Below are 12871 nucleotides of genomic sequence, written 5' to 3' on the forward strand. Positions count from 1 at the left end.
AGACCCGAGGACCCAATCCCTGAGATCATGTGACATGTCAATATTTGAGGTCAGTGTCAGTCACATGACTTGGGGGTAAACATTGAAAAGAATCACACTGAAATGGTATATTTAGAGACTTTCTGTATGACTGACATTAAGTTTGGTTGCGATATTGATTATTTGATTACTATAGGATAGCATCATTAAAAAAAATATTATTGTGTTATTTCGACCACCAACCTTATTTAGAACCATGTTTGTTTGTTGGACTGTTTGTTTTGATGTTGGGTACTCTAACACACCATTGAGGATTGAGGAGTTGTTACTCACTGTATGTTTAGCATTCTGCAGCGTCTGGTTCGTATCTGCCAGAGAGTCGGCAAGGTCATCTACACCATCATTCGCCTCCTCATTACCGTAGAAACCAAATGCTAGTGCAACACTGTAACCAGATTATCATCCACAAGTCAATATAATCTACCGTATTCGACGTAATAGGCGCCCAGGGCGCTCTCAAAATTAGAAATAGGGGGCTCTTAAGTCTTATTAGGATATTATTTTGGTGAAAAAAAAACCAGTTGAAAGATAAGTTTCATGGTTTATGCTGACAGCCTGAAACGTTTATAGACAGATATATTTTTCCAGAATTAAATTGCCCATAATTAAGGGTGCATATAACACACGGGTGTGTATCATACACGAATAAATAAGCCTTGTGTACATTGATCAATTGGAAGGGGTGCTAATTGGGATTGTTCACTTGCTAATATATTAGCAAATATCGCCGTAGGCGCTTATTAGAGCGGGGTGCTTATTAAGTCGAATACCATATTTCTCAACTTTGTTTCATAAGTATCTTCCCTTGAAAATTTAATATGTGCCCTTGCAATACATCAGATCCAGTTCATAAGAAGAACAATATTCACTATGACTAATTTGGCGACAAGCGAATATTATAGAATTTGCTAATTGTCTCATATTGAGACATATTCATATTTCTAATGTCGAGTTTACATGTGAATAATTTTCCCACAATCTGACAATTCTATCTCATTTTCCTTCTTTCTTCATTTTAACTTGCGATAGTGAGACTACATTCATCAGAAGCGAGGACATCATACCATCCCAGTGTGACCATCAGACCAATGAAGACCTTCAGACAGCCTGTCTTGCGTCGCTTCTTTGGTTTGTCTTTGCAGCACTGGACCACATAGTAGCAGGAGAAGAGAAGCAGGGAGATTATGCACCACAACACTGGCAGGGCTGCAAAAAATATCAGGGCCTGAAACAGAAAAAGTGAAATCTAGTTACATCTCATCCTGGATTATCCAGTGTATAAAATATCTTCATTATATTAGAATATATATCCATTCACCATCATGGCTTTATTTCAGAAGCTATGTCAGCATCACTTTCTCTCTTATCACTCACAAGTTTAGAACAGCATTACAATCAGAGTGCTCTACGGAACGCAAGTTCAGCATAGATCTACATTCAAAACTGCAGAACCATACGAGAGATTCTGAATACATGACACTTTTTCAGGAAAACAACTTGATTTACTCTTTGTTACTAATAATATAAGAAGTTGTTATCCATACAAAAATGTCATGTATTCATGTTCTTCCAACTTCTAAATGCCTATCAAAGACTTCATACAAGACAGTCCTTGATATACCGTATTTGACGTAATAAGCACCCCGCTCTAATAAGCGCCCACGGTGATATTTGCTAATATATTGGCAAGTGAACAATCCCAATTAGCACCGCTTCTGATTGATCAATGTACACAAGACTTATTTATTCGTGTATGATAGGCACTTGTGTGTTATATGCATCCTTAATTATGGGCAATTAAATAATAATCTAATAAGAGCCCCCTATTTCTAATTTTGGGAGCGCCCTGGCTGCTTATTAGGTTGAATACGGTATTTAATCAAATTAGGAGTAATAAATGAGCTTGGAAAGAAGCTTTCTTGAGTATATCCACAGGAAGGAAGTCCTTATGCTACCAGCTGTTACCAGTAGTATCCAACACGGTATGCAACAAGCTGAGTAGAGTACAAGTTGTATCACTGAATGATGGAATTAGGAACGGACAGGGTAAATTCATACTAAATTGACAGGCTATTTTTATCATGATGTCTTTTGTTAAAGGGATCCCTGAAGCTGATATTGTTATGTTTATGTGTCTTAAATTAACTTTATGTTATCATAATCCGGGTGACATGACAAACAAATAATTTTCCCTGTGCAATGTATGTACTGATAGAATGAAGGGACACACAGACATATTACAAGGAACGTTTATGTTAAGTTCCACACCAACTTTGAATTGTCATCCACGGAGTACATACAGGATACACAGGGATTTATAGAGGATTCCAAACAAAGTGCCCTTGGCAGGCAAATTGGGATAAAATTGGGATATTGTTTAAATTTGGACTCCTTATTTCCATAAACATGACAAGTTCTGAGGAACTGGGAACATTCTTAATTGAAATTAGAAATGTTTACTGTCATTTGCTGCAGACTTGAGGTCAAATATTGATTGCTGTTTTTTTAGACTAACCCTGAAGATAGTTTAACTGGTCCTTGGGAGTTTAAAGCTGGACTAACTAGACTAACTGAAGTAAAATCAAAGTAAGGATGGTAAAAATTATAGACCTTATATGCTACTCGTCATTGAGGACTACCATCACAGTCCCCGACCTCGTGCAAAGTCTTGTCTAGAAAGCTAGTAATAGTCTACAAATAACATTAAAATGATGCTTTCAGCCAAATTCAAGCTAGTAGACTCAAACATTTTGGCCCAGAGCGCCACCACTGAATAGTTAATTGTCCTCAGTACAATTGAGCAGTCTTGGGCTAGCAGACTGGTGTGAATTTCAAAGTCTCTAACCATATTCATGAAATTATTGTATCAAAGATTTTCTTCATTAGGTATTACATAAGATACCTGAAAAGCAGTTACTCACATTCAATTATGTGTGGACTTCAGAATAACCAGTAATGGTAGCAGTTTATAACTGACAATAAGTCTGTGTTTATATCTTCATTGTAACATTTAATCTGCTTAATAACATCATTGAATTAACTAAGATTGTAAGAACCACTTCACACTGATCCAATCAACACTAATGAGCTTTGTATAATTGACTGTAATTGGACCAAATAAACACAGGCTGAAAACAGAGGTAGTGCACTCATGCATGACTAAATACTTCTATTTATAACAGAAAAAGTAGTAGTTTATGCTTGTGACTTTGGGCTTATTCTAAATAGAAATAATCACACAAATTACAAACAAGACACATTTCCCATAAAGTGTGCATCGATGATTACAACCCGCCACATTCTCAAAGGAGACCGCAACAAAACGTGTGTATGTGTGAACTCGGTTTGTTGCAGTCTGCATGATTTACTGTGTTTGGTTCCATTGAAAATGTGGTGGGTTTTAATCATTACAATACAAAAGGGGATTGTGTCTTGTTTGTAATTTGTGTGGCTATTTCTATTTAAGTGTGTACATATTCAATTGCTTTGTTACTGTCCATGCTCTCTGGTGGTTTTCTTTGGTAGGCCTGTTTATACAGACTGATCAATGTCAGCCTTTTACATAATTCATGCCTAAAATCATGTTTCAACATATATGATATATGGATGAGTTATTTATTTCTCTGTTATGTTTTATAGCCAGCTTATTACGATAGTGTATTTAACATAAGCACCCTTCTAAAACTTGCATACTGATGTATAACAGTGATAATTCGGCAAACATCATTTTAGGTAAACACTAACTGGATATCCACATGAAAATATCAGATAGATCTAGTGACAGTTGAAAACTTTTGATTATTCATCATCTGTATATTTTAAGTTAAATGTCTTTTAGCATATTCTGATGACGTGATAACGTCTTCATTAACTACTGATAATATGGCACATTTAAAACAACCCTTATTTGATCACAAATATTACGGCCACACCATCATAATGACTTGTTAACACTTGTAGCATTATCATCAGTTGACAGCTGGTTGATCATAAAGATGAGCTATCGTTTCCAGAACAAAATCACCAAATACAGGAACAAACGTATCTGAACATAATTACGCCAATAAATAAAATTCATCATTATAGATCGTAGCCCATACCTCTCTATATGTTGGTCTTTCAGGGTCGAAAGTCGAGTTTGTATACTGAAACGTCAAATCTATGTGTGGAAACGAGTGGAAAAAGTCCACCAGCCACGTCTGGTGATACTGAGCTGTTGACATGCTGGATAACCTCTAGGCTGTGGTTATGGCACTGGGTGTGATGATTATACTGAAGCTTGCACTGCACCTAACAAGTTAATTACAGTTGATATAAACAGATGCTGTCAGGTGCTCTCTCCGCCATATTCATCACGTGAGCTCCGCATTAAATATGAGTATTACTTATTAAATATTGCTCCAAACGTATTCAGCTTTTAGATGCATATGTCCCAACTTTATAAATACATAGTAAGTTAAGATGAATTTTATTGAATTTATATATCCCGAATAAATGAAGCGATTGTAACGTGGGCGTCACTATTCGAGCTTGAGTCAGAGTGTGACGTCACGCGGGCTTTCCCTGCCGTAAGCTTGTAGGCCTACAGTATCGGTCGCTGTACGGAGCGCGACTTCCCGTGACGGGTCTCGGTTGGGGGTGCATTTCTGCAGGATTAGCAACCAATCTCGTCGAAAATTGCAAAGTTTTGCACGTGCAGAATAGTTTCAAGGACAAACTGCAAGCCTTTTCTATTGCATTGGATCCAGAACCGTTGCATTTTGGAGCGAGAGAAACTCCCTTTTTGAAACAGGTGTCTGTCCTCGACTCGTCAGCAACCAGGCACAAATATGCCACTACCAGGTAAGAGGTCAAACCAACATATCGGGTGCAGTAGCGCTCGTGCATCATCATGCATGCATTTTAATTGAGTATGCATGCATATCCCGCAACACGGAATGACCTACATCGCCTTGACCTGATAATGTAAACAATATAATAGAGTGTTTATTACTTTGTATAACAAACTTGCTGCATCACAGTCTCGCCGACTGGCGGACCACATCACGAAAGAGCAAATACCTCTCTCACTGTCTCTGTGCATTGGCGTTTGTGTGCAGGTAAAAGTTAAAAATATTGAGCTCCATTTAAATACAGCTGATTCTAGGCCAATATCATCCCAGTTTCCTTAAATTTGCATGTTGCCATTCATTGCTCTGAAAATCAATTCATGAAATGTAAAAGTGAACTTTGATCACATGTCAAACTATCCTTACTCACAGTTGTCAATTGATGTGAAGTAATTGATCTTCTTTATGTAATGGGTTCATGTGCTTATTAATTTATGCAAAGAATTTTGTGAACGTGTTCAAGACAATCTACTGTCAAAAGAACTGTTAAAATGTTACATATAAGTTTAGTTAAGCCCATCCAATGAAAATATAATTTGGTTAAAGTGTTTAGTAATTCTTTGTTCTTATTATCTTGATGAAATCTCTTGCTACTCTTTTCTTGATTGAAGCAAAAAAAAGATTAAACAAATAATTATTGTACCGTAATAGTATTTTATGTGACTGAAAAAACAACACATATCTATAAGATGATAATGCTGCAAGGTTATCTTTTACTTTGAAAAATATGTCGAAGTCACCAAGCTATGATTTGTTTTTTTAATTTTTAGCTGATTTGGAAAAGAGTGTATGTAAAACTATAAGCACTTTTTTATAGTCCAGTGTGTCAAATAGGTTTCTTGGCCACATTCTTTATATCGTTAAAAAAACAAATAAGAAAAATCAACATTTTTTCCATGTATTACATTCAACTTCCTTATTGGATGATATTTCATAGTAAAGTATAACTGAAATAAGATTTCTCTTGAAATCATGATGGCCAGAATTTTGTTTAGTTTAAGCAATTTTTATTCTCATGAAAAGGATTGGGCACAGGTTGTCACAACTTAGAACACCCTTTCCCATATATTTACATGTATGCTTATTTACAGTTAGTACATTAAATGACAGAAAGGAAATAGAGAAACATAATTATGTACATTAACATTGGTCACTCAAACCTTTTTGTTTTCTTTATGTATGTATGTACATTCCTAAAATTGGTTTCATTGATATGATTAGGGAAAGATGTCTAGTGTCTACATCACAAGTATCTTTCAAAATTGACAATAGCAAGTACTTCAATTCATTTCTAGCTAATTTGAAAAGATGGACTTTCAATAAAAAACATATTTGTATTTTCACATGGACTGCCACATCAGCATTTGGGATCCTTGTTTAAAACATTTCTAAATGAACCATTTTTTTATTCACTGTCACCATGTCTGAATTTTGTATGTATTATGTTAATTTTTCTGAGAAAACATGATAAATATTGTGAGCAGTAGATTTATCTGTTCTTAACTGGATTTACATCAAGAAAAGATTTCCATATTCCTGAATAGGAGATGTATTGGACAATTTAATAGAGGGTGGTATCAACAAGGATTCAGATAACTTTGTACGTAATAAAGGCGTGGTTGTATTACTGACAGTTCTAACATTGTTAAGTTTGTCCCTGAAGAGTGAGGTGCAATGTCTTTAAGGTATGACGGTGTCATATTGTTATATATTTTATAAAATTTACTTTTTCTCCTGCCCTCTGATAAGGGCTCCTAGGATGTTTCCAAATATTAAGTTTTAACAGAAGTATCGCTTGGTAAACCAGTTACAATTCTTGCTGCTTCTACTTGGAGTTTTTCTTATCGGTCACTCTGCTGTTTGTACAACTGTCCCAAACTTCACATGCATATTCAAAATTTTATAAACAATATATAAATCTTGTCCAACACACTGCGACTGAGCATAAAGCTTTCTCATTGAATGAATCATCTTTGCTGTATTTTTAATAATTGAATCAATATGACATGACCACTTGCCTGATGACACTATGACATCCAGGTATATTTGTCTTGACATTTCTGATGTTTTCATTATCCAAAAATAATTTCGGAGTTCGATGCAGCTCTTTTGTAGAAACAATTGATTCTGTTTTGCTGGGATAATAAAGAATTAGCCACTCTTGAGCCTATTCATTAATTTTGTTTAAATTGCTATTCATAGTAGTGTCTATATATTCATTGTTATTAGATAACATGCTGCCCAGGTATTTGTTGTCAGCAAATAACCTTTTTTGCACAGTTCAGTTTATCGTTTATATCATAAATTAACACAAGGAATAGAAAAGGGTTTTGTACTGGTACCTGTAGTAAACCTGTTGTCCATTGGTATCAGACAATGTGCCATTTAGAAGACAGAAGTTTATAGGTCATCTGTACAAGGTTAATCCAAGCTCATGACACTGACATTGTAAGTTTCATATTTCTAGTATCTCCAGAAAATCAAATCAGAAGGCCAATAACAACCATACTACATGTTTTAAGCTTATCCTTTTCTTCTTCCTGCTTATGTTATGCCAGTGAATGACCAGTTTAGTACTTAGGTCATTTATTGCAAGGACAAATGATTTTCCAAAATGTATTTTGTCATGTTTTTCATCTGTCGTTGTCTTTCGTAAACCTAAAGGTTTTCAACATTTCTGCTGTAGTTTTAAAGTGTTTACTGTCTACAAATACCCATCTTATTTAGATGATATGGAATATGTAGTTTTGTGTCTATTACCAGCTGATTATCATTATATTATGCGTGAATAAATGTGTAATTTAATTTGTCAGCATGGTCAATGTTTAATATCTCGCATGACTTCCACGGCCAACCGCAAATTATTTTTATAGTAAGCCCTAGACGACAGGCCAGTATATTTCCATTTGAAGAACTATGTTTCATTTCCCACATGTGCTATATACTACTCAAAACAAGTTAAACAACATCACTTTTTTTCATATGACTATTGTTTTATCTTTCATGGCTGATGGGTATTCGGTTGCAAAAGATTTATATGTGTATAAAACAGGGTTTTTTTTCAAAAGAAGTAACATTTGATTCCTATTATAGGTCATGGTGGTGTTGAGAAAGAATTTGAACAGAACCAGATACTATTTCAGACAGAATCCATATTTTACTATCATATTTGCAAGTATGTGTGGGAGTGGTTTGGCATGCATGTACATGTCAACATATGTATTTGTACATTAGTATCTTCATAATCTTCATAATCTTCATACCATTATACTTAGGAGATAAAGCTTCTTTTATTTGATGGTTTATGGAATATTTGCTAAGCAAAACGCATGGCTAGGTTGAAATGAAGTTTTGTCGGGGAAAATCAATGCTTATTCTTCTGAATTGTTTAATGCACAAGATGTTATAATTTTTACAGTAAATTGTACATGTTTGTTTGTTTGTTGTTTAATGCCGCACTCAGTAATATTTAAGTTCTATGATGCAGTCTGTAAATAATGCGGTCTGGACCTGACAATCCAGTGATTGACATGATGTATTTACTTCTTCAGAGAATGCTTTACTCAGTGTTTGCAATGGTCTGAGATATTCAATTGATCAGTCAATTATCACATAAGAAGGTGATATCCAGCAATTTCGATGTTCAAATGCGAGCCCCAGCTTTTTTTTGTACAAGAGTGTGTATCTACCACAAACACTGGAAATGACTTCTAACAGATATATGCATTGTCAACGTATTAAATCATATTCAATTACTAGGATTAGAATGAACCTTCGTAATAAAGACTGTCACATGTAAGAGGCTGTTTGGGAATACAGCTGTCACTTGTAAACATGGCTATTTGCGGCAGAATCATTACTGATTCATATCCTGCTGATGCCAATCGTTCTTCATACTGTCAACCACTGCTTTGTCTGGTCTGGAATCAGTTAATTACCGGCCACTGTGACATAACTGTCGTATTAATGACTGCTGTGTGGAACAGCATTAACTCACCTTCAGCTGTTAAGCAGGTGATAAGAAATTGACATGATGTTCTGATCTGAGAACGAACATATTAAGTAAATGAATGCTACAGTTGCCAGTATTAAAGCTTTACCTCAGTAGCTTGTAAATCTATATAAGTCTATTCCAGACAAATTAGTGGTTGATAGCATGAGGAACACTCAGCACATGATGCACCATCTCGCACATTGTGACCACACCCACTAATTTAGTTGATAGAACCTATCTGACCTTTACTGACCATGGCTCCTCATGGAGTTTTCTGTTGGAGAGTTGGATACTGAGTGCATGTGCTATAAATCACAGTGCAGCGGTAGAAACTAACAGTTTCAGTCCATCAGTCCACTAGTCCTCATAATGATAGCATATAGCAAAACCTTTAAAAATGTCAAAATTCTACTAGTCCTTAGGATACCTTTACTATTGGGCAGTTTGGCCAGGACTATAGGACTATTTCTAACCCTGCAGTGAACCAGCAATTTTTTTTGTAGTCCAAAGAACACCTTTGAAACGGCTGTGTCGCCATGGCCTGTTGCATTTCATGATTTTATCTAGACCGCCACGTTACTGCCTAAAGAGGATTTGCCACACTGTTGCTTATGAGAATTGTCAAACACATGAAGACTAAACTGTAGGGACAGTTGAGGTTGTTAACAGGTCAGGTGGTCATGTGACCTGGATCGTTTTATATGTTTCAGCATTTTGTGCAGGGACAAGATGGTTTTTTTGTTGTGGCATTCTTTCGAGCTCCTGTGTTGTTAGGTAGGTAGTTGAACTGTACCCATGGCTACCTTTGATTGCTATTTAGAATTGCACAGCGAGCTACTGAACTGGTAGGGAAGGGAAATAACTCCCCTGTCAGTAGTTGTATGAAAAAGGACACATTTGTGCTTATAAAAAAATGCTTTCTGATTGGTTCTAAAGCCTACACAAATTACAGCTTTTAAAAAATTGATATTTTTTTTGTGGTGGAAGGAAGTGTTTAAAGGATGTAAATAAGCTGTTAAGTGCTGTCCAATGACACATATCATCCATGACATCACTGCCCAAAATTGAATGACCTTGTATGTAAACATACATTTCCTTTGCACTTGAAACTAATTGGTTCCAAAAAATAACACAATAAACAATATATTTCAAAATGGCTTGCCACTTATTTTGAGTATTCATGTGATATAGTGGTGGAAATGGAGGAACAGATCAAATGGGCTTTTGTTCCATATAAAGTACCCTAAGTTAACTGTGGAGGTTAGGTAGGCTAGTGGTTAAAGCGTTCACTCATCACGCTGAAGACCCCAAGTGGGTACAGTGTGTGAAGCCCTGGTGTCCTGGTGTCCCCTGCTGGAAGATTGCGTAAAGCGGCATTAAACCACACAGACTCACTGACTGCCTGACCTTGTGCATATGAATCATTGATTTTTAACCTCGGCTGCAAGTTGGCCTGTTATACTGCCTTTTACTTTCGTCCTCATGCTTTCTTTTAACCATTCAGCAATTGATGAAGGTTGTGAATGTGCATTGTATTCAGAGATGATGACGACTGATTATCCATGATGTGCATTGCTTCAGCCAGTTAATGATATTTCACTATATCACTTCCGACTTCTTTATTATAGTGTAATACATCTAACAGAGGTGCATACAAATGTTGATCCAAGTGTTAATATGTGGGTGGTCTTTTTGTCCGGAGAGAGACGTATTTTGAGATTTATTAAAAATATGGCTGTTTGTCTGTAGTAAAAGTATTTAACCTTTTCAGAGATAGAGATTTTTTTTAGAAATCTCAATTATTTAATCACACTTTCAATATTAAAAAAACCAATTGGATTTTGTGCATTTTAACACTTGCCAAATTCATTCTTTCCTATCCATTGTTTCACATATATGTGGGGAAGTTAATCAACATGTTTGCAGTTTCGCATTAAAGTATAATTAAAAGCAGCGGTAGAAACTAACATTTTTGGTCCACTAGTCCTTATAATGATAATACATAGCAAAACCCTTAAAAATGGCAAATTTCTACTAGTCCTTATGATACCTTAACTATTGGGCAGTTTGGCAAGGACTATAGGACTAGTGCCAATTTCTAACCCTGAAAAGTATCTAACATTTAAAATATTTTAACCAAAAAGGTTAATCTGAAAGAAAGCGTAATATGTATGCTGTAGTGTGCTGACTTTTTTTTTAAATTGATAAAAAACATGTTCATTATTTAATTCCCTGAATATGTAACATGCAGTCAATCCATTGATGAGGAGGTCGTACAGAGCTGGCACAACATTGCACCACTACTCACAGTCCCCTTTGCCTTAAGCAGAGTGCAACCTGATGCAGTATTGGATTTAATTTCCTTCTTGTTAATATAAAACCCTGTTTCATTGATAATTTGTCTTTTAGTGTATGATCTTTGGCTTCACTTCACTGTGCCAATAGATTGACTTGCAGAAGAACACTACCATTCTCCACCATTTCAAGTAGTGCAGCAATGACAAAATCATAGATCACTATCAAAATAGCAAAACAGATTCTAGGAGTACCAAAAAAGTCGAGTAATATTGGATACCTCAGTGAATTAGGAATGTACCCTCTTACTTTACAAATATATATGTGCATGTTTAGATATTACCAGCGCCTGAGAGGCTTGGAAGGTGACAGGCTCTTATTCGATGCGTACCAGGAGGATATTCTCTTGGCCTCACAAAAAATATCCTGGACATCCTCGATCAAATATATGATGGCACACCTACTTCCCAAATCCAACAGTGAAAATGCCCCTTGCTCAAATTCTATGAAGCTCTTCAAACAAAATTTAGAAATATATTTCTCATTGAAAGTGACCAAGTAAACACTGATAACTCCCACAAACTTAGGCATCTAGGACTTATTAAAGATAAATTTGAACTTAAGTATGTTTCAGCTGTAAAAGGAAAGATCATAGATTAGCTTTAACCAAATTAAGACTCAGTTGCCATAATCTGGAGATTGAAAGAGGCCGATACACTAACACGCCTGTCGACCAGAGAATATGTAAATTATGTAACCTAAATAAGATAGAAGATGAGAAACACTTCCTTTTGTACTGTCCAAATTATCAGAATGAAAGGCAGATACTTCTTCGAACACTAGACCTCCAAATCTGCCAAAATGATAATAAAATCCTAGCAAATATCCTGAACCCCTGTCCTGAAAGTGCAAAATATGTTTCACAAACTATCTCCGACATGTTTATTAAAAGAACCTCTCTTATAGACAACGTCAAGATATGACCTTATGATTATTATGTCTTATCTGTACAGTATCAGCATCATTAAAAGTACACGCTGCCAGCCACCTCATGATATATATATATAAATGTTTATACACTATGAATGAAATAATATGTAATATATATATATATAATGTTCATTATGTATATATACCTCTCATGTTGATAGTTATATTTATTCCATATGTAGTTAGTTTGTACCCTGCCCTACGAGGGTGTTCCGTACAATAAAAATTCTTGATTCTTGATTCTAGCAGCTGATATCCTTAAGTAAATGTCTTGTTTCTCATGACCAGTGAGAAACAAGATGTTGGACAGACGGGTATTTTAAATGTTGAGTCCACCCTACCCATTTCCCAGCCAATTTCCTGTGAGTAATTCTCACCATCTCCACTCAACACTGGTACCCTCTCTAAGGTGTCACGATTAGCAATGCTGTGTTACGTCCCATGGGCACGCCAGAAACATATGATTGTGGGTTCGAATTCTGGCTCGCCTCAATTATGTTTCTTGCTTTGTCAGCACCATACCTGTGTCATGGATTTCAGCAAGTAAATAAACATCTGAGACCTGCATCACTTCAGGCTTTCTTCACACTCTGACACTCCATGATATGCTGAAATATTGTTAAAAGTGGCGTTTAACTCTCACTCTCCTCAACATGCTGAAAGT

General features: G+C 35.8%; 2 protein-coding genes across 3 annotated transcripts in view; one reads left to right on the forward strand and one right to left on the reverse strand.

The window, feature by feature from the left end:
- LOC124144570 (protein tweety homolog 1-B-like) overlaps positions 1–4394 on the reverse strand; it is a 36042-nt gene extending 31648 nt beyond the window's left edge. For both annotated transcript variants that reach the window (XM_046514048.2, XM_046514046.2), the window contains exons 1-3: positions 4140–4394; positions 1104–1264; positions 313–424 (exon numbers count right to left, since the gene is read on the reverse strand). In XM_046514048.2, coding sequence (XP_046370004.1) covers positions 313–424; positions 1104–1264; positions 4140–4262 — 396 coding nt within the window. In that variant the 5' untranslated portion in view covers positions 4263–4394. The remainder of the gene's footprint in view (positions 1–312; positions 425–1103; positions 1265–4139) is intronic.
- A 221-nt stretch (positions 4395–4615) lies between these two features.
- Positions 4616–12871, forward strand: part of LOC124144569 (dual specificity mitogen-activated protein kinase kinase 6-like) — a 41641-nt gene continuing 33385 nt past the window's right edge. Inside the window, exon 1 of the mRNA XM_046514045.2 lies at positions 4616–4881. Within this exon, the coding sequence (XP_046370001.1) occupies positions 4869–4881 (13 nt within the window). The 5' untranslated portion in view covers positions 4616–4868. The remainder of the gene's footprint in view (positions 4882–12871) is intronic.

The sequence above is a fragment of the Haliotis rufescens genome, unplaced genomic scaffold, assembly GCF_023055435.1.
Source record: "Haliotis rufescens isolate VD_foot unplaced genomic scaffold, xgHalRufe1.0.p SCAF_11, whole genome shotgun sequence".
Lineage (NCBI taxonomy): Eukaryota > Metazoa > Mollusca > Gastropoda > Lepetellida > Haliotidae > Haliotis > Haliotis rufescens.